The sequence below is a fragment of the Mytilus californianus genome, unplaced genomic scaffold (genome assembly GCF_021869535.1).
Source record: "Mytilus californianus isolate M0D057914Y unplaced genomic scaffold, xbMytCali1.0.p SCAF_7, whole genome shotgun sequence".
Taxonomy (NCBI): domain Eukaryota; kingdom Metazoa; phylum Mollusca; class Bivalvia; order Mytilida; family Mytilidae; genus Mytilus; species Mytilus californianus.
The window spans coordinates 92,334,272-92,357,974 of record NW_026262723.1 but is presented as its reverse complement, the minus strand read 5'-3'; the positions used below and the strand labels follow the sequence as shown (position 1 = coordinate 92,357,974).

Below are 23,703 nucleotides of genomic sequence, written 5' to 3'. Positions count from 1 at the left end.
TTGGTTATATTATCACACACAATTGCGTAAAGTTTCAGATGCATCACCTTAGCCGACAGCACTGTAGATTAGGTGAGGAAGTCAAAACCTCTGTTTATTTATCATATTTTAGGAAAATTCATTTTATTATCCTTCTATTATCAATCTAAGGTAATAGTCAATGGTGACAAAAAGTGGAATTATATGTGTACATTCATAGAGAAGTCCGAAAACTTGATTTTATTGAATCACACTCATTGAAAATGTTATGTAATATGATTGAAGCCTACCATATTTCTTAAAGCAATGAATTCGAGAATAGTAAAAAAAAATCTAATTTCAATTAAAAGTAAGTAAAATTCAAATACAAGAAACTGACCTCTGACGTAAGTGTATAAAGATATTTTCTGATTCTTTGCTGATGTATACTTTCCTTGACTGGTTGATTTTTTTGTGTAATCAATGTGTGCTTCGTTTAATTTTTCAGAGTTCTTCATTGGTCAAAATTTAATAATGAAGTCAAATTTGGTGGTTCTATTCGGAATTTGCTATTATGACGTCTTGAAAAAGTTGAGCATGTCCGATGACCAAATAGAAAGAACACGCCTTTTGTAGATCATTAAAAAAAACCAGATTTCACCACCAAATCTCGTACAATACGATGTTCCTCTACTCTCGACATCGAAACTCTCGCCAAGCCTCGCATTTCGTTTACACTGTCGAGAGATGTGAATTATCGTAACATTCGATGCAATGATTGGTTAAGAACTAACTTGTCTAGAGCCTCTAATGTTTTAGCCATTCTATCTGATTGAAAAACTTTTTAGATTAAAAGTAAAACCAAATCCACTGATAAATCGAACCCGAATTATGATAATAGTAGTGCTTTGGATTCTTATAAATTTGTTATGGTATTCGGACAAACCTTTTAGATAAGCGGTTGTATGATAAAGATTTAGTATGACCAATTACCAAAAAGGAAAAGTTATAGTGTACTTTTAGTTTTGGTCCTGGTCCTCTGTTACCGTTTAAAATATTGATAAAATTTTATTTGACATTCAAGGTCTGTATTCTTACCTTAAAACCAAATCTTTAATTATTGTTTTACTTCTATTAATATGATCGTCCGATTACGAATATAAAGTTAACAAGTCAAAATCATAAAACATTAACAAAATTCACAGGCACTTATTTATGTCAACGGGGGGTTTACTATCCACACCTGTGGACAGTAAACCCCCCATTGACAGAAACAAGCGACTGTGACAAAATTGCACAGGCAAAGACTGTTGCTACACATGTCCCACCAAAATGTGGTGTGATCTCAGGTGCTCCGGATGGCTAAGCGGATCCTGCTCCACTAGCCATATAATAATGCATATAATTTTGTGTCTTGAAATATATTCTGATTTGGCCGCCTTCAGAATCCTTTGTCAATCCCTATGGTCAGATTATATACAAATTTGAAGGAGATTAAATGGTCCTTTTTGGTAATCCATAAAAAACACTTGGTGTAATCAGATACATGGTATAAATACTGAAATATTTGTTAAAACCCAAGGTATAAGGGCACAGTTAAAAATTCTTTCTTCCTGGAAAATTAAAGTTTATTACATGAAAGTACATATACTTCAGTTCCAAGAAAGTCTGTTTTACTGTGTCCAATTTTATTTTTACACACAAAAGTCACCTGATAGCATCATGAATTTATGCAGTGTTGGATCAATACAACAGCGTCTGCTTGAAAACCTCAACATGTTGGCGATGTCACCTTACGGTGTGGTCGACATTTCAAGTGGAAATCTATTTAAATCATTACATTTGCTTAATACACCTGAGTAAACACTAGCGCTTGAAAATCTTAAAATAATTTTTGTATTATAAATCATTTCCTTATTTTAATGTTATCTTTACTATAATAAATTAAATATCTAGTGAGCACTTAATTAATAGGGTGACACAATGTCGCTATACTCCGTTAAATATTCACATGTCATAATTACATGGCCTGGGGGGGGGGGGGGGGGGGGATAATTAGAGAATCAAAGGATTTAATTAAGACAATCCAAGACTGCTATCCCTATATTTTAATATTTTATTTAATACTCACCTCAGTCTTACAACACATTTACATAAAATTACAACTTCACATAAAAATTACACGTTTCTCATCATCTTCAATTGTATTATTGTTACAATTAAAACAAATTCTATAATTAATCGGTAAATTCAGATACCTGCTGAATCTAAGCATATTGCAAACTCTATTTCCACATCTGTATCTAGTGCTCAAATCTTTAGCATCCTAAATGAAAACTGAAACCCACCTAGTTCTTTTCCTTTTCCAAAACGAGAAATGTACGGGCTAAAAAGATGTTTCAAATATGCGTGGCTGCACTATTTCCCATGGATTGTCTATCCAACTTCACAGGACGGGATTTACTGCAAATTTTGCATTTTGTTCGCTACTGGCATGACTTGCCGCAACCTCTATAATGTTCAAAAACGCTTCTCAAAAAACCACCCCGCTTTAAGCTCTGGATCCGCGCCTGGTAAAAATAACTAGGCATGTGCATAGAAAAATGTCACGTGATACGACTTTTTCAATATCCACATTGAAGCAACAACTATCCCGGAACTCTCCTATTATGTTTATGAATAAACCTGTTTTTATACCACCGCCGTAGCGGAGGGGGCATTAAGTTTTACCCTTGTCCGTCTGTACGTACATATGTATGTCCCAAAATTTGTTTCCGTTCTCTAACTTTAGTTTGCCTCAACCAAATGTTATGAAACTTATACACAATGCTTATTACCACAAAACACAGATCAAGTTTGAATTTTGGTGGTGTCACTTTTACTGTTCTAGAGTTATGCCCTTTACAAATGGAAAAATTGCTGAATTTTTTTATTCCGTCCTCTAATTTAAGTTTGCCTCAACCAAATGTTATGAAACTTATACACAATACTTATTACCACAAAACTCAGATCAAGTACAAATTTGGGTATCGTCACTTTTACCGTTCTTCAGTTATCTCCCTTTATAACTTTATATGATATGCAAGCGGAGGCATCATTTGTGTCCCATGGACACATTCCCCATTTATTATCATTTTAATTTTGTAAATAGAAAAAAAAAATTTGAAGGGTTCAAAATATATTTTAGTGCTGACATGATATTCTTTTGAAACACAAATGATAGGGACAGGAATATTTATAAAGATAATTTCATTAAACCTTATTTCAGATCTTTATGTTGTTTGGAAATGGAGAAGAAATGAAATATTCCACATCACTTCAGTTCTATAATGTGACAGCTGTGCCAATATTATGGACAAAGTTTCATTTGTTAATAAGGTACCTGTTTTATTAATTTTAGACTAATTTAGTTAAATAGGTAAAATATATTGATATACATGTACATTTCTAAGTATTTGACACAGGCGTATCTGTGTATGACTTATGAAGGAGAAGGTAATTTTTGGCACATAGGAGTAGTCGAGTAGGTCTAGGAAATTGATGAGTCACTGTACACACGTCCCCCCTTGAATAGGGACAAAGTTGTCTGAAAATTAAAACTTTTTTTTCAAATGTCTACAATTTGCAGAATTAAATCTAGTTCCTTTATTTATTTTAATCATTGTTATTTGTGTTTAAATCGTTTATGTCAATAACCTATCCACCTATTAAGTGACAGTTTAAAATACATTAAAATGGCATTATTGTACAAATAAATTTAAACATCTGCCTTTTTTTATTCTGAGAAGTAATAATCATGTGATAATACAGAACAAAACCTTTGTCAAAAAATATTAGCACAGTGAACACTACATGGCTGATATCACAAATTGTCAGGTAAAAAATTGCATGCAACACTGCTTGATTTAACATGAACATAGTTGAAAAATCATGGAATAGAATTCTTTAAAGAGCTTTACATTTGTATATAAATGAACCAAAGATGGTGAAAAGTGTTTTTAAAATAAACTTAAACAAAATTCCATTTTTGTAAGATAAATTCCAGAATCAGCAAAAGTATGTTAATTTCTCTATGATTATTTTACATCATTTAAATGGATATCTGGCAACATCATATGAATTTTTAAGACAAATTTTGGAGAAATGAAGATAATTTGCATGTTTTTTATTGAAATGACACCTATTTTTAAAAGAACTTGCTTTCTATTTACTGCCCATGGGAAGAAGACCAAGAGTGACCATATTTCTATTCCCCAGTCACCCTTGGGGATGACTTAAAAGTTAAAGTTTAAAAAGATGTGATAATTATATCTGGCATCTTTTTTAGCCAATTTATGCCTTAGAATGTCATGTACTTTTTTGTTTACCATTTAAATTTTATTTTATGAAGTTGATGAGATAAGCCCTTATGTCAAGGACTGATTCAAGGAACCTGATGAATAAGTATGTCATAGGATAGGTTTTTATGGTTAAGTACTAACTTCAACTTCAACTTTATTTTATCAATCAATCAATCATATACTATGTAATAAGCATTTCCTTATAAAATGCTTTATATCCACACTTAATAATTGAGTACTGTTTTCAGATAAGTATATTGATGAAAGCTACCTCAGATGATGCAAACCCTATACAAGGTTATCTATATCAGGAAGTCAACAGTATCCTACATATTGTTATAAAAAATTATGACATTTTAAGGTAAAGAAAAAGTAATTGAATGCAGATATTATATTTATTTATTTATGAATTAAACACATTTTGGTTTTAATGTTAAATTACTCAATATTTAGATAATAACGTATATGTTTATGGAATAATCTTCATCAGGTAAAGTCAAAGTTTTGGAGGTCAAATTACAAAATATTTGCTACAAGTTACACATCCTAAAAAGGACTTATTAACACAGAGCAGCCAAATTCATCTATGACCATTTTGTAACTGCAACCTTCAACCTTATTTTAAGTGCAATTAAGTATTTTATAAACAACAAAAAAAGAATTGAAATATACCATATTAATAACAACAGTAACAAAGCATTGGTTGTTGGGACGATGGCAACCTCAGGTATTAACAGTAGCAGCATCAACAAAGGCAGGCATATTTTTCCAATTAAGGGAACTACTTTCATCTGTTTACATATAATACATGACATATCATAACAGAAAATATTCCAATATTTTTTTTCTAATAATGCAAAAACAAAAGTAACTGTTCCTGTATGTCATTATGAGTTTATGTATCAATTTTGCAAGCATTGTTATCATTGTTTTCTTTAACATCACAAACAGAGATTACATTTGAGTCTGATGGTTACCGAGAGAGCACTTTAGAGTTTCTTGTAGACAGACTTAACAAACAATCTTGTCATGTTAAATTTAAGGTAAGATCAAGGGAAGTAATCTAGTATTCAATACAATATAAAATAAAATTTAGAACCTTTCGTCTTAGTCTATGTTAAATTAATGCTTTATTTTCAGAAATTATTGAGTGCATTTGTTGTGGTATTTTTGAAGAATGGAAAAAAATATGAGATTAATTATTGCGATTTCAGGTAAAGCAGCATATAGATATATGTATCAGATTGTGAGTTCTTACTATTGTGATACTCACTCATTCGTATTTTCACATTAATAAAAATTTCGATATTAGTTCTGCAATTTGCAGTATAACAAAAATTTACTCTTATCCATTTATATTTTATTGTTAATAACCATATAATAATGTATCATGTACATAAAATATATTTTTGGTTAATATATACTTCATTTTAGAGGCTACATCCTTTGATACATAGTTTATTTATGTTTAGGTGCTGAAATTGCTAAAGTACATAGTAGAGAATGGACCAGCAGAATTCAGACTTGGGTTGATGAAGACTTCTCATGGCATCAGAGAAGCTACAAGTAAGTAAAAAAAAAGATTATATTGAGATTTTAAAGATTTAGGGATGTAGATGCCCTATGTATCATAGTGACTGTTTGTCCAGCTGTCATCTGAAGAAGAGTAAAAACAAGAATTTATTATAAACATCAATACAGAAAAATAACTTACCTCTATAATATCAGTATAATAGATAACCAAAAAACAACAACACAAGTACAAATAAAGAATGATAATCATTAATGTACCAAATAATGCTTGTAATTACTTTAAATAAGCCCGAAATACTCAACCTGATAATAGCAATTATGTTGTTTTACACTATCAGTGTTTACCCTAAGAACCGGCCGCCGGCCAAATTGACCGTTCAATCGTTATCAGCAAAAAAAATATGGGTGCATATTTTACTTATTGAATTATTTTGCGCGCAACAATTATTATTATTGTTCTTGTTAGGCCAAAATGAATGGAAAACCCTGCTATTATATTGGCAGTCATACTTGATTACATACCATTGGTTTATTAAGAATAACCACAGATAGCACAGATGCTATCAAGACTTGTATGATTTTGAATTTTCAGAATATAGTGGTCCAGAAGATCCACTGCATGGCAATGTACCAAATAAAGCTGTTAGACAGATAGCACAGGTACTGTAACATGTGTTAGACAGATAGCACAGGTACAGTAACATGTATCAGACATGTAGCAAGGTTTTGTGACATGTGTTAGACAGATAGCACAGGTACTGCAACATGTGTTAGATAGATAGTACAGGTACTGTAACATGTGTTAGATAGATAGTAAAGGTACTGTAACATGTGTTAGACAGATAACACGGGTACTGTAACATGTATACAGATAGCACAGGTACTATAACATGTATAAGACATGTAGCACAGGTTTTGTAACATGTGTTAGATAGATAGCAAAGGTAGTGTAACATGTGTTAGACATATAGCACAGGTACTGTAACATGTGTTAGACAGATAGCACAGGTACTGTAACATGTGTTAGACAGATAGCACAGGTACTGTAACATGTATCAGAGATATAGGACATATGCTGTACCATGTATTAGACAGATAGCACAGGTTTTGTAACATGTGTTAGACAGGTTAGCACAGGTACTGTAACATGGATAAGACGTGTAGCACAGGTTTTGTAACATGTGTTAGACAGATAGTACAGGTACTGCAACATGTGTTAGACATATAGCACCGGTACTGTAACATGTGTTAGACAGATAGCACAGGTACTGTAACATGTATTAGACAGATAGCACAGGTACTGTAACATGTGTTAGACAGATAGCACAGGTACTGTAACATGTGTTAGACAGATAGCTCAGGTACTATAACATGTGTTAGACAGATAGCTCAGGTATTGTAACATGTGTTAGACAGATAGCTCAGGTATTGTAACATGTGTTAGACAGATAGCTCAGGTACTGTAACATGTGTTAGACAGATAGAACAGGTACTATAACATGTGTTAGACAGATAGCTCAGGTATTGTAACATGTGTTAGACGGATAGCTCAGGTACTGTAACATGTGTTAGACAGATAGCTCAGGTACTGTAACATGTGTTAGACAGATAGCACAGATACTGTAACATGTGTTACAGATAGCTCAGGTACTGTAACATGTGTTAGACAGATAGCACTTGTACTGTAACATGTGTTAGACAGATAGATCAGGTACTGTAACATGTATCAAATAGATACCTCTCCAGAAGGAAGTATAACATTGGTTGGATAATTGGCACAGAAATGTAATATGTCCCAAATATTGTTTCTGACTGTAACAACTTTTAGATCGACTAAGCATGTAATTTTATCTGTAAGTTACATCCAAATTAATGTTCATACTAGGAATTGTTATAGGAATTAAATTTTCTAAAAATGAGAAAAAGTGCAACTAGCAAATTTAAAAGGTAAAAACAAAAAACCTTAAATAACAATAAACAATAAAAGCTTAATGACTGAAATGGGCAACGAAATATTTTCACCTAAAAGGGTTTGTCAAGGGATGTTGAACACAGAAGAGATTCTATTGAAGATTTTGGTTTATAATATGTTCACCCCGAAGAAATTATAAAAAAATGAGTATTCATAAAGTTAATATTTCAACATCATAATATGCATTGGGGGCAAATTTTGTTAAGTTAATATAGTGTTTGCAAGAAATTCAGATGGAATTAAAGATTTCAATAACTTTTGTTACAATTAACAGAAATACAGAAAGATCTTTAGGGCATGTGCCCACTGAACTTGCTCTCATGAAAATGAAGAAAAACTTACAAACATAATTATTGAATGCATAGCAGTAGATTTGTACATCATAATGTTTTAATAAATTTTATAGACAACTGCCAAAAGCTTGATCACTTCAGACATGCTTTCTATCTTTAGGAGTTATCACAGTTGCTATTTGACACAGAAGTAAAACAGAGCCCAAGAAAGCAACAAGAATGGTCAGAACAAGACAAGTCTAGAATCACAGGTATCAAATTTAAACTTATTATAATAATTCTCTCTATTTAGGTCTTTATATTTTCAGTGTACAAACCGAAAGAAATACAAGCTCATTTATACTGAAAAATGTTCTTTCAATATTTCATATTTATATGCCCCGCCGCATCAGAAGGGGCATTAAGTGTAACCTTGTCCCTCTGTACGTCCATATGATTGTCCCAAAATTGGTTTCCTTTCTCTAACTTTAGTTTGCCTCAACCAAATGTTATGACACTTATACACAATGATTATTACCACATAACACAGATCAAGTTTGAATTTGGGTGGCGTCACTTTAACCTCTTGGTTTATGCCCCTTCATAACGTTATATGCAAGTGGGGGCATCATCTGTGCCCCATGGACACATTCTCCAATTATTAAAATTTGTTGTTTTAAAAAATGTAATACTAATTTTACTTCTAAATAAAGTTAAATGTGACTAATTTATCCCCAAAAGAGACTAATTGGATATGCTGAGTGTCCATATGGATAAAAAAGATGTAGGTTATACATGAATGAGATAGCAACCCAACATCTGAATAAAAATATCCACAGCCAGTTCTCAAAGAGTGACATATAACTTTATGTGCAGGTGCCCCTTGGACTGGCTTGGAGATTATAGTACATCTATGACTTACAAATTTTGAAGTTTTATCATTCCTTGTGAAGGTGAATCCAGAAAAGTGCTTCAGAACATGAGATTTATAAAGTGTTCTTTTAACTCTCATGAAGAACATTTGACCTTACATCAAATTGATAATACCTTAAATTTCATCATCATCACTACAGGTAGACAAAGGTTTCTGAAAGATTATTTGTTACAAATAAACACAACCATAATTACTTCATTCATGTTTTAAAATTGTTAAAATAGATTCATTATTCTGATTAAAAAACACACTCTACAGTAATCAAAGGGTGATATTCCTGGTATTGCAATTGTGAAAGGAGTTGGTTCACTAACTCATAGTTTTGGCCCTAAAAAACTGATTTTTATACGACCGCAAAAATTTTTGCGGTCGTATATTGGTATGACGTTGGCGTCGTCGTCGTCGTTGTTGTCGTCGTCGTCGTCTGGTGTCGTCCGAAGACACATTGGTTTTCGCACTCTAACTTTAGTTTAAGTGAATGGATCTCTATGAGATTTTACCATAAGGTTCAATACCACAAAAGGAAGGTTGGGATTGATTTTGGGGGTTTTGGTACCAACAGTTAAGGAATTAGGGGCCAAAAAGGGGCCAAAAATAAGCATTTTTGTAACTTCCAGACATAACTTGTGTGTTAGTGTATGGATCTCTCTGACATTGTACCACAAGGTTCCATATCACAAAAGGAATGCTGGGATTGATTTTGGGGGTAATTGCCTCAAAATATTAGGAATTAGGGGCCAAAAAAGGGGCAAAAAACAAGCATTTTTCTAGTTTCATGACAATAAGTTGTGTGTAAGTGTATGGATCTTTCTGGAATTGTACTACAAGGTTCCATATCACAAAGGGAAAGCTGGGTTTGAGTTTGGGGGTAATTGCCCTAAAAGTTTAGGAATTTGGGGCCAAAAAGGGGCCAAAAAACACATTTTTCTAGTTTCCAGACAATAACTTGTGTTTAAGCGTATGGATCTCTCTGAAATTGTACTGCAAGGTACCATACCACAAAGGGAAGGCTGGGATTGAGTTTGGGGGTGATGAATCATAAGGGGGTCCAAAAAATTTGGGGAGGGGGATTTTATTTTTTTCCTTTTTAGCTCACCTGGCCCGAAGGGCCAAGTGAGCTTTTCTCATCACTTGTCGTCCGTCGTCCGGCGTCGTCCGTCGTCGGCGTAAACTTTTTACATTTTGAACTTCTTCTAGAGAACCACTGAATGGAATGAAACCAAACATGGCATGAATGTTCCTTATGAGGTGCTGACCAAGTGTTGTTACTTTGTAGCGGATCCATCATCCAAGATGGCCGCCAGCGGGGGACTTAGTTTAACATAGGACCCTATGGGAAATACATACAAATGTCTTCTTTTAGAGAACCACTGAATAGAATGAAACCAAACATGGCATGAATGTTTCTTATGAGGTGCTGACCGAGTGTTGTTACTTTGAAGCCGATCCATAATCCAAGATGGCCGCCAGCGGAAGACTTAGTTTAACATAGGACCCTATGGGAAATACATACAAATGTCTTCTTTTAGAGAACCACTGAATGGAATGAAACCAAACATGGCATGAATGTTCCTTATGAGGTGCTGACCGAGTGTTGTTACTTTGAAGCTGATCCATAATCCAAGATGGCCGCCAGCGGGGGACTTAGTTTAACATGGGACCCTATGGGAAATACATACAAATGTCTTCTTTTAGAGAACCACTGAATGGAATGAAACCAAACATGGCATGAATGTTCCTTATGAGGTGCTGACCAAGTGTTGTTACTATGAAGCTGATCCATAATCCAAGATGGCCACCAGCAGGGGACTTAGTTTAACATTGGACCCTATGGGAAATACATACAAATGTCTTCTTTTAGAGAACCACTGAATGGAATGAAACCAAACATGGCATGAATGTTTCTTATGAGGTGCTGACCGAGTGTTGTTACTTTGAAGCCGATCCATAATCCAAGATGGCCGCCAGCGGGGGACTTAGTTTAACATACGACCCTATGGGAAATACATACAAATGTCTTCTTTTAGAGAACCACTGAATGGAATGAAACCAAACATGGCATGAATGTTCCTTATGAGGTGCTGACCAAGTGTTGTTACTATGAAGCTGATCCATAATCCAAGATGGCCACCAGCAGGGGACTTAGTTTAACATTTGACCCTATGGGAAATACATACAAATGTCTTCTTTTAGAGAACCACTGAATGGAATGAAACCAAACATGACATGAATGTTTCTTATGAGGTGCTGACCGAGTGTTGTTACTTTGAAGCCGATCCATAATCCAAGATGGCTGCCAGCGGGGGACTTAGTTTAACATTGGACCCTATGGGAAATACATACAAATGTCTTCTTTTAGAGAACCACTGAATGGAATGAAACCAAACATGGCATGAATGTTCCTTATGAGGTGCTGACCGAGTGTTGTTACTTTGAAGCTGATCCATAATCCAAGATGGCCGCCAGCGGGGGACTTAGTTTAACATGGGACCTATGGGAAATACATACAAATGTCTTCTTTTAGAGAACCACTGCATGGAATGAAACCAAACATGGCATGAATGTTTCTTATGAGGTGCTGACCAAGTGTTGTCACTATGAAGCTGATCCATAATCCAAGATGGCCGCCAGCAGGGGACTTAGTTTAACATTGGACCCTATGGGAAATACATACAAATGTCTTCTTTTAGAGAACCACTGAATGGAATGAAACCAAACATGGCATGAATGTGTCTTATGAGGTGCTGACCGAGTGTTGTTACTTTGAAGCCGATCCATAATCCAAGATGGCCGCCTGCAGGGGACTTAGTTTAACATGGGACCCTATGAGAAATACATACAAATGTCTTCTTTTAGAGAACCACTGAATGGAATGAAACCAAACATGGCATGAATGTTCCTTATGAGGTGCTGACCGAGTGTTGTTACATTGAAGCTGATCCATAATCCAAGATGGCCGCCAACAGGGGACTTAGTTTAACATGGGACCCTATGGGAAATACATACAAACGTCTTCTTTTAGAGAACCACTGAATGGAATGAAACCAAACATGGCAAGAATGTTCCTTATGAGGTGCTGACCAAGTGTTGTTACTTTGAAGCTGATCCATCGTCCAAGATGGCAGCCAGCGGGGGACTTAGTGTAACATAGGACCCTATGAGAAATACATACAAATGTCTTCTTTTAGAGAACCACTGAATGGAATGAAACCAAACATGGCATGAATGTTCCTTATGAGGTGCTGACCAAGTGTTGTTACTATGAAGCCGATCCATAATCTAAGATGGCCGCCAGATGGGGACAATGTTTAACAAAGGACCCTATGGACAATACATACAAATGTCTTCTTTTAGAGAACCACATACTGAATGGATTGAAACCAAACATGGCATGAATGTTCCTTATGAGGTGCTGACTAAGTTTTGTTACTTTGAAGCTGATCCTTCATCCATGATGGCCGCCAATGGGGGGACTTCCTTAAACATAAGACCCTATGGGAAATACGTACAAATGCTTCTTCTAGAGGTGCACTGAATGGAATGAAACCAAAACATGGCATAAATGTTTCTTATGAGGTGCTGATTAAGTGTTGCTACTTTGTTGCCGATTTACTGTTCAAGATGGCCACCAGGATTTTTTTATTAAATTACAGGACCAATATTGAACCAAATTTGGCCTCACTCATTATTAGGGTATCTGTTATGATTTTAATCTATTTTTACATGATTTCCAAAACCAAAGTAGAATCAGGTGAGCGACACAGGCTCTTGAGAGCCTCTAGTTTTTCTTTTTTTTTTTTTTTTTTTCTTTTAAAATTTTCCATTTTAAGTTGGTTATTTCTGATTTATATTTAAAAGCAAATAATAATGATATGGTAGGAGATACACACCAAACAGGATGTGTAAATTATTATATAATAAGTATTGTGCAATAGCAAGAAATTTTCAACTGCACAGTATTGCACAATAGCAAGAAATCTTCAATTGCACAGTATTGCGCAATAGCAAGAAATCTTCAATTGCACAGTATTGCGCAATAGTAAGAAAATCCAATAGCACAATATTGCGCAATAGCAAGAAATTGTCAATTGTACAGTATTGCGCAATAGCAAGAAATATTCAATTGCACAGTATTGTGCAAAAAAAGATACTTCGTATAAATTGCTTATTTCTTGACCAATTTCAATGGGGTTTTTTGGCCCCGTTTTTAATTTGGTCCACATTGAGGTCCAAAGGGTCCAAAATTAAACTTTGTTTGATTTCATCAAAAATTGAATTATTGGGGTTCTTTGATATGCTGAATCTAACCGTGTATTTAGATTCTTAATTTTTGGTTCCGTTTTCAAATTGGTCTACATTAAGGTCCAAAGGGTCCAAAATTAAACTTAGTTTGATTTTAACAAAAATTGAATTCTTAGGGTTCTTTGATATGCTGAATGTAAACATGTATTTAGATTTTTGATTATGGGCCCAGTTTTCAAGTTGGTCCAAATCGGGGTCCAAAAAAAAAATTTGTTTGATTTCAACAAAAATTGAATATATGGGGTTCTTTGATATGCTGAATCTAACCATGTATTTAGATTTTTGATTTTTGGGCCCCGTTATCAACTTTGTTCACATTGAGGTCAAAAGGGTCCAAAATTAAACTTTGTTTGATTTCATCAAAAATTGAATTCTTGGGGTTCTTTGATATGCTGAATCTAACCATGTATTTAGATTTTGGATATTGGACCATAATAGGTGAATGTCCAATTTAAAATTTTTAAGTTCTTAGACCACATTCATTCTGTGTCAGAAACCTATGCTGTGTCAAATATTTAATCACAATCCAAATTCAGAGCTGTATCAAGCTTGAATGTTGTGTCCATACTTGCCCCAACTGTTCAGGGTTCGACCTCTGCGGTCGTATCAAGCTGCGCCTTGCGGAGCATTTTATTTTTAAATGCGATGAAGTTGTGAAAATTATGCGAAAACAAAGTATGTAAAAATGTCCAATTGTTTTGGTAAACAAAGATGTTTGACCAATTATGTCATTAGTGATGTATTTCTGACATTATAAATGTAGGAGAATTTGTGAATGTCTAGTTTTTGGCATAATTTGGTGAAATTTATGTCAGTTTTCTGAAAAATTAACAGTGGCGCCAACCCTCGCCCACAAATATTCTTGCTGTAATATTTTAAATATACCATATTCTTTACTTTTCAACCAAAATTTCAATGTACGAGGAGTGGCGCCACATATGAAATTATGAAATTATGATGAATTTCTAGAAAAATGGACTATTAAAAATGAAATCTATACATATTTTAGGCTAATATATTTATAATATATGAGGAAGATATACATTTTTTCTTATTATACTTTCAAAAAATTATACATTTAGCAATACATACAAGGTAAATTTACTCGAACAATTAAAGTTTTAATAATGCACCTTTACAGGGCCGTTTATTAGTGTTACTGGTTTTACTCCTTTACTCATAGAAAATTGGATTTAATATTTGCATTACTTTACAGTCAAACTTCAAAACTTTTATAACAGGCTGGGCCATATTTTGTTAGCTCACCGGGGCCCTTCGTATGTGAGCTTATGCCATCACTTGGCGTCCGTCGTTGTCTGTTGTCTGTCGTTGTCATCTGTCCTCGTAAACTATTTCAAAAATCTTCTCCTCTGAAACTACTGGGCCAAATACCTTCAAACTTTAACTAAATGTTCCTTAGGGTATCTAGTTTATAAATTTTATCCGAAGTTTTGATCCATCGACAAACATGGCGGCCATGGCTAAAAATAGAACATAGAACATCTGACGTGGGGTAAAATTGTTCAATTGGTCAAGATCTATCAGCTCTGAAATTTTCAGACGAATCGGACAACCCATTGTTGGGTTGCTGCCACCGAATTGGTAGTTTTAACAAAATTTTGCAGTTTTTTGTCATGATGTATGTGTATTTACTAATATGCTGTGACAAAAATTTTCAGGTCTGGGCAATGCTAATGTAAGTCCTAAAGGAAGCATGCAAGGATTTGGAAACTCCCCAACCAAGACAAAAAGTTAGTATCCTATGTGTAAAAAAAATTATTTGATTGTATCTTTAAAAAAAGAAAAAAAAATATGAATTGAGATAAATTTAAGGTACATTTTTTTGTACAATAATGATGGGGTATATCAACCTATTTTAAAAATTAATCAATGTTTAAGCTGAATCCTGAAGTAATTTGAAGGCACTTATATTTGAATAGTGCAGCAGTTCAAACAATTTCAAAATTGAATAAACTATTATAAATATGTCAATGACTTGGCTTAGAAAATATTGCATTCAAAGACCCTCCGCCAACAAAAGAATTCTACTCAAAAGTTGTAACCTACCTGTTCACCATCCTAAACTTGAAGGAAGACTTCTCATTTACACTTAATATACATAGTTACAATGATACCTGCAGGTAGTTTTATGGACAAATTAAGTAAATTTGCCAGTGGATTTCAAGACAGAACCAAAGAGCAACAAGCAGCTATTTTGTCTTCTATTGAGTCATATGGTGATTACAAACCACCACCACTTCCTGTGGTATATGATGAAATGTCAGCACCACAGCAAGAAGAGAAAGAAATCAAAGGTCATGAAGGTGAGAATCAAGGTCATTTGATCTACTAACAAATGTCTTTGTAATATTACAAACCTCAGAAGCTTACTATAATGCTAAGGTGTATGTACCATTTTAAGGATAGAAGACAAAGGCCATAAAGGTCCGTAATCTCAAGTCAGATTGTCTTCTTCCTAGCTCTTAGGATGATCTGTGGTGAAATTCCAAGCTTTCACTGCTTATTGTTTCATAACATGTCTGTACAACTGTAAGTAAATAATGAAATTCTAATTTTATGGTTTGTCTGCTTGTTTGATGATGTGAGATACATTATATAGGCATCAAATTGATTTTATTTAGACTTTTTTAACAGTGAAAAATTTGCATTGAAACACACTTGATTTAAAAAGTAGAATTTAAGGAATATTTACAATGAAACACACTAGATTTATAAACTGAAATTTATTGATTTTTTTAGAAAATGGCCACTTATATGGAAGATGTACATTTGCCGATCATAAATATGTCCTGATTTGTTTTTTTTCTCTCACTAAATTAAACTCTCTGAAATGTATGGTAAAATGTTAATGATATTACATCGCAAAAACCTGTGATGTCCTACTTGAAGAAATTTTAAATGTGTTGAAAAAGAGTTTGCTGGTGCTAACAAGATTTCTTGATTTTTTTAGGGATTTTATTAGTTGTTGTTTTGCTAGTAAGAAATACTTTTAAATTATAAGTACTAAAACAGTAAGTTTTCTCAGTAATAAGCATTCATGAAATCAAAATTAATCCACACAATTCCACCACTTTGAAGAAAACTGTCAGCATTTTTTGTTAATTAATGATGACTTATCATAAAATTTAGTCAAACCAATTCAGCATATCCAAGGAAAGGTCGGTGGTGGCTGGGATGAAGAGGATGAAGAAACTGGTAATCAGACAACCACTGTTTCTAGTCAAGATGGTGATACAGTTTTTGATGGGTATCCTTACAATTTTAACCAAACTTGGCATAAATGATATATATTTTGTTGTATTTTAAGATCTTCGTAAGTTATGTAGTGCTGATTAGCTACAATAAACTACATAGCATGCATACTTTACCCTACGGAACTTTTATACTGTAGGGTGTAATGTTTTTGGTCCCTCTGTCCATCTGTCTAACAGTCTGTTCGTCAGTTCGTCAGTCCTTTTTTTGTCATCGCAACTCCTCTGAAACCAAACAAAAATACTTCATGAAACTTTGTACAAATTGAGGACATACTGATAGTATGTAGATGTGCATATCGACAGGAAAATGAGAAATTATGATTCAATTTTGTCTAGGAGTAATGCCCTTTTGAAATTAGAATTTTGGCCTAAATATACTACTGCAAGTTTGTCATCACAACTCCTCTAAAACCATACAACACAATTTTATGAAACTTTGTAGGTAATAAGGACATAATATGAAGATGTGTATATCCACAAGAAATATTTATCAGTTGACTTTTGAAGGAGTTATGAGTCTTTGAACTAAGGATTTTGGTGAGATTTTGTTTCCCCTGTGACAATATGGGTGCGTTGGGTGTGTGAGCATGCTCACAAAGGTTCTTGAATTATCTTTTTTACTAAGAGAATATTTATCACTGCACAGAAAAGTTTGTTTCAAAATTTAAAGTTTTGTATGGACAACAGCCATTTTATTTATCACTAACATCTTCGTTCTTACACTGATTTTAGGTAACAACAAGAATTTTTTTTAGGTAAAAAACCATCAATTAAAATTAACTGTTGCATACTGAAAATTCAGAAATTTCTTGTGGGGTTTGTTAATTTTGCAATGAAGATAAAATTGCAAAAATATCATGTCTCAAGACTGGTATATTTTATCTTTAGAGAAAATTGAAATTAAGAAGAATAGGAAACACAAAAATATAACCTTGAAAATATCTTGGGTCCAAGAAATGTGAAAATAAACCTCTTTAAAGTAAAGCTGTTTTGTAATGCATTTTCACTTTACAATGTTCTTTTACTGTCACTTCTATTTTATTACAGAACTGATCATGCAGACAGTTGGTGTGAAGAAGAAAACTTAGTAGAACAAACATTAGCTAGTAGTGATGATACATTACTGACAGTAGGAGAAATTAGAAACTTTATATCATCTTGTCAGAACCTTAACTGTGAAAAAGTTATAGAATTGTTAAATACACAACTCAAATCTACTACTCAGTGTGTTGTTCTGGTAAGTAAAATAAGAAAGTCCCCTTACCAATCTTTTATTCATGGGTTATCCATGGGCAATAAAAGGAGTAGATCATCCTCAACTTAGTGTGTTGTTGTGATATGTAAAACGACAACACCAGGATTCTTTTCCTATCTGTTGCAAAATGAGAAAATATTCTACTCAGTGTGTTGTTATGGTAAGAAAAATAACAAAGATAAGTTACTTTCATTGACCAAGTATTCTAGGAGAGATGATGGGTTTTGCATGGTCTAGTTCACTACTTTTTGACATATTGTTGAACAAACTATTATAACTGTTATGTATATTTTGTGTATAACAGTTTAATAGATTTATTATTTTGTCTCATCTAAAAAAATAAATTAAATACTTCTATACATTACTTGATGATTTAAATGGTGATCACTTAGAAACAAATCATATCTAAAAATGAAACTTAATAAAATGTTTCAAAAACTCAACAGATTTACACTAGACAACAATGACTAATTTTGTAAGGATTCATTTACCCTGATTAGTTGACACATTTGCACATGATTTTGTAAACTATCACTTGTGAGACTGTATGATACTGTTTATAAGGAGCAAAATTCCATTGTATTTTTTTTTTGCTGTTGATGATATGTGACAATATCTCTATTAATGAAACTTAATAATTTTATCATAAAGTTTTTAGCATATTTTCTTTTTAAATCTTTAGTGGTGTAGACAAATATCGTGCAATTTGTTGACTACCGAAAGTAAGTTTTTATAGCTTTTCTTTTCTCAAAGTAGTAACTACCTTTTCTATTTTGAAGATTTTGAATTTGTTGTTCTAGAATTATAGAATTATGGGACTTTAACCTGCTTTAGTTCTTGAAAACACTGGAAATGGTCACATGAATCAGTTGTTTATTTCATAGACCAAAATCAACATTATTGTATGAATAACAAAAACATGTCCGTCTTTCTCAAAATTGTTATTTGTTTTTCAGAAATCACTTTTATTGATAGAATATCTAGTCAATACTGGTTTAGTTAATTGTGATTTCATTTGTAAAACCTGTCAGAATCAATTATTACAGCTTTCTACAGAAGAATCGTCACTATCCTCTACCAAAGCTAACAAGGTATGATCATAGATATATAGTAAACAAAAGGGAGGGATACTGATTATAGATCTAATTGTCCGCAGTGAAGGTTGTGTAAAGCTTTATATTTCAGGAAGTATAAGACCTGGATGCTTCATACCTTTTATATAGTTGCCTTGAGTACAAAGTTTCCTTCTGACATGTCCTTGTCCTTGACCCGATTTCATGGTTCTGTGACTACTCAAAATAACTTTCAAGTTTTTTTGTCATGTGACTTTTTTATGTATTATGAGTAAAAAGATTATTATATTTGGTATATTAGATCCTTGCAAGGTCTACATGTCCATTAAAGAAGGTCACATGCCCTAGGCCTTATTTCATGGGTCAGTAATCAAAGTTTAAGTTCAATGATTAGGTTGGTTTCAACAATACTATAAGCAATAGGTCAACTATATTTGGTGTATGGAATGATTGCAAGGTGTACATGTCCAGCTGGCAGTTTCATCTGACCTTGACCTCATTTACATGATTCGTTGGCCTGTTTCTCAAATTTAAGTAATAGGTCAACTTTATTCGGCATATGGAATAATTGTAAGTTTTACATGTCTGTCTGGCCTTATATCTGCTGATCTTGACCTTATTTTCATGGTTTGTTGGTAAATTTTTAGTTTCCATTGTTTGATCCTTTTCTCAGATACTATTAGCAATAGGTCACTTATATTTGGTATATGGAATGATTGTAAGATGTACATGTCAGACTATCAGCGTTAATCTGACCTTGACCTATTTTTTCATGGTTGATTGTTCAATGTCAAGTTTTTGTGTTTTGGTCTATTTGATACTATAAGCAATAGGTCAACTATATTTGGTGTAAGGAATGAACTTCCTATCCTAGAATCAGACAAATTTCCTATCCTAAAACAGAAAACTTTTCTGTCCTAGAAACAGAAAATTTCCAATCTACAATCTAACAAATTTTCTATCCTAGAACCATTAGTAATAGAGTCAGTAAATAATGTAGCAGTTTGTACCTTTTTATTTGAAAATATTTAAATATATAAAAGCTTGTAAATAGCAACATATGACATACATTTATATCTGAGTGTGGATACATCTGTACACATATATATATATATATACAATTACATAATTGATATTACAGATTGTCTAACAAGGTCATTTTTAAGTGGGGTATACATCAATAAGACAGCAACTCAAGAAAAAATTAAAGGTCAACCTACAGTTATAATGACAGACAAAAAATTAAGGTTGATACTCTATGACATGTGAAGCTGTCTACAATTTACATAGAAATGAGAGGCAGCTTGACAGAAATACTTACATCACACCATATATTGTTGTGCCTCTCCATATTATTATCAGATAACTCTTTAGATTTACCTGGTAAGCAATAGCACAACTTAGACTTTACAACTTCTACATATTCCTATGAAATTGGTATGAAAGTTTTGTGCTGGTAAAAGAATATTTTTGAAAATTGCTGTTCTTTGGAACTGAGACAGGATAAAGTTGGTAAAGTTTGTTCTTTAAATTTGTTATTTGTGTTTAACAGTTATCAGTATTTATGTTCTTTCTTCAGAAAACAAAATACTGAACAAGATGTATGATTTCTCTTAGCCTGAAGTATATCTTAACTTGTTTTCTCTGTCTTTCAGATTTTATTGTGTTTTGAAAAGCTGTTGAATATAAGGTTACTTCCCAAAGATGATACACAGCTAATGTTAATGGAAGACTAGCATGTCATAATTATATTGATCAGATCACTTGTTCATTCTATCTGTATTATAAATTATTAAACTTATGTTATATTATATTTTTTAAGAGCTAGACCTGTGGCATGAATACAGACAATGACTTTGTTATAGTTTTTAACTGATTTAAAGCACAGATTTTATAAATCAAATGATAGAAATCCCTTATTTATTTACCCATTGCTTAACAGTTTTCTTCAAAAAAAATAAAAAATTCTGTATTTTCCTGATAAATGTTTTTGGCAATCAACATACTTTTACACTGACAGCCAGTGGTGTAGCTTGAACCATATTTCTAGTGAGGCAATTACGGTAACAATTTAAGGCTTGATTTTGCCTTGAAAGCCTAGCGATGGTTTTAAGATTAGGAGTGTGAATTGTGATACTGTATATACCATATGGGTTTTGCTCATTGTTTTAGGTCATATAAAGTGAACAATACTTGCTAACATCTACATCATTGTGGCTCTTCTTGGCTATCAAAATACATCTTCCTATTTTCATATCATGGTGCAAATTGGTGCAAAAGAGTTTTCAGCAATTACAATAAAGTAGAAATAAATCTGCACGAAAGACAACGGTAGAAATATTGCCTTGTAAAAGAAGAGGTGTTGAAATAATTTTCATATGACCGTGTAATTGTATGACATTGTGGTTGTCGTCTGAAGACATTTGGTTTCCAGACAATGACATGAGTATAAGTGTATGGATCTCTATGAAATTGTTCCACAAGGTTCCATACCAAAAAAGGAAGATGGGAATTGATTTTGGGGGTTGTTGTCCTAACTGTATAGGAATAAGGGGCCAAAAACAAGCATTTTTCTTGTTTCAGGACAATAACTTGTGTAACAGTGTATGGATCTCTATGAAATTGTACAACTAGGTTCTATACATCAAAAGGAAGGTTGGGATTGATTTTGGGGGGAAAAGGGGCCAAAGCAATACTTTTCTAATAATTTGTTACAAGAGTGCACACTCTGAAATGTCTTGCCTATTTAACTGACCATTGATTTGATGTTGAAAGTCTTAAAGATATAGGTTTTGCTACAAGTATCACATAAACTTAACATTTTTAAAGATGCATGACAATGAGGTCAAGGTCAGATAAAAACTGTCACACAGACATGTACACCTTACAATTATTCCATACACCAAATATAGCTGACCCATTGCTTATGGTAATTGAAAAACAGACCAAAACACAAAAACTTAACATTAACCAATGAACCATGAAAATGAGGTCAAGGTCAGATGACACAGACTAGACAGATATGTACACCTTTCAATCATTCCATAAACCAAATATAGTTGACCTATTACTTATAGTACTTGAAAAACAGACCAAAACACAAAAACTTAACGTTAACCAATGAACCATGAAAATGCCAGTCTGACATGTACCCCTTACAATCATTCCATACACCACATATAGTTGACCTGCAGCTTGTAGTATCTGAGAGTACCTATAGTACCTGTAGTATCTGAGTACTCAGCTGCCGGATAGTAATACCTATGTCTCGCATACGTCGCAGGCGAGACAAAAATTGGTTATTTCTTGACCAATTTCAATGGTGATTAATAAAGTCTTGAATTCTTGGGGTTCTTTTTTATGCTGAATCTATTTGTGTATTTGAAATTTGATTTTGAGCCCCGGATTTAAATTGGTCCACATTGAGGTCCAAAGAGTCCCAAATTAAACTTTGTTTGATTTCATCAGAAATTGAATTATTTGGGTTCTTTGATATGCCGAATCTAACTGTGTATTTAGATTTTTAATTTTGGTCACTGTTTTCAAATTGGTCCACAATAAGGTCCAAAGGGTCCAAATTAAACTTTGTTTGATTTCAACAAAAATTGAATTCTTGGGATTCCTTGATCTGCCAAATCTAACAGTGTATTTTGAAATTTGATTTTGGACCCAGTTTTCAAATTGGTCCACATTAAGGTCCAAAAGGTCAAAAATTCTGAAACTTTGTTTGAATTGCTTATTTCTGACCAATTTCAATGAGGTTTAAATAATCTTGAAGTATTGGGGTTCTTTGATTTACTTAATCTAAGCATTGAGACAACACACCACCAAAGTTCAAATGAAGTGAATAAAAGCAATTATAGGCAACCGTACGGCCTTCACCAATGAGAAAACAACCATACCGTATAGTTGGCTATAAAAGGCTCCGACAGGAAAAATATGAAACAATTCAATTGAGAAAACTAACGGCCTAATTTATAACAAAAAATTTACAAAACAAATATGACAAACATGAACTAACGACAACCACTGAACTACAGGCTCCTTACTTGGGACAGGAACATATAGAATGTGGCGGGGTTCAACTAGTTTGCTGGCGCCAAACCCTCCCCCTAACCTGGAATAGTGGTGTAACAGTACAACGTAAGAACAAACTATAAAAATCAGTTGAAAAGGGCTAAAATCATCAGATTGTTACAAAACAGAAAACATTTAAAGATCTTAAAATGTTTGGTATTATTTGGCCCAGTAGTTTCAGAGGAGCAGATTCTTAAAAAAAGTTTACAATGACCAACCCAATTGATTGCAACAGCTAGCTTCGTTAGGTGTGCAGCTCTCCTTTTGATTGTCCAAAGGTATCCGAAGTATCAAAATTTTCAGCTTATCACAATTTTTTTAAAGTAGACGCAGTTCACATTTTGATGTGCAAATAGTATGGTTTCAGGATTCATTTCGTTTGCATTTAAAAAATGTTTGGTTCCAGAGTATGTCCACTGGAGTCAGAAACTAATATCCCTTCTTTAAATGGTTTGTCCCAATTAAGGTTAACTCAGCAAAATTTTAAGTGCTCTTTGGTTTTGTATTTCAGATCAAACTTGTTATGAACTTTGTGTCTTTAGTCCATCATTAGGTATTTTACCTTAATATCCAACTGTATTCATAGTCATTTCAGTTCATATTTATAAGGGGGGCCCACCGACTACCATAAGAGGGGGCCCGCTACAGTCATGCTTCAGTGATTCCCTATATTATCAACCAAATTTTTCCCATAAAAGGGCCCCCCCCCCCC

At 33.4% G+C, this 23,703-nt stretch overlaps 1 protein-coding gene and 1 long non-coding RNA gene across 3 annotated transcripts; one reads left to right on the top strand and one right to left on the bottom strand.

Moving 5' to 3' along the window:
* The first annotated feature begins 927 nt into the window (after positions 1-927).
* On the top strand, positions 928-20,725 carry LOC127708695 (AP-4 complex accessory subunit Tepsin-like). Its single transcript, XM_052213810.1, has 13 exons — positions 928-1,042; positions 3,227-3,336; positions 4,547-4,619; positions 5,250-5,341; positions 5,771-5,864; positions 6,424-6,491; positions 8,257-8,347; positions 14,991-15,062; positions 15,453-15,635; positions 16,462-16,579; positions 17,634-17,823; positions 18,798-18,932; positions 20,570-20,725. Exons 2-13 carry the CDS (start codon positions 3,310-3,312, stop codon positions 20,648-20,650), a joined length of 1,224 nt encoding a protein of 407 aa, XP_052069770.1. The 5' UTR covers positions 928-1,042; positions 3,227-3,309; the 3' UTR covers positions 20,651-20,725.
* Positions 10,080-13,509, bottom strand: LOC127708767 (uncharacterized). Of its 2 annotated transcripts, none has more exons than XR_007985375.1 (2): positions 11,998-13,509; positions 10,080-11,500 (listed from the first exon to the last, which is right to left on the bottom strand). It is a non-coding gene; the product is annotated as an uncharacterized LOC127708767 (long non-coding RNA). The 2 variants fall into 2 exon arrangements; XR_007985376.1 differs by lacking the exon at positions 11,998-13,509 and adding an exon at positions 11,666-11,741.
* Positions 20,726-23,703: the final 2,978 nt, after the last annotated feature.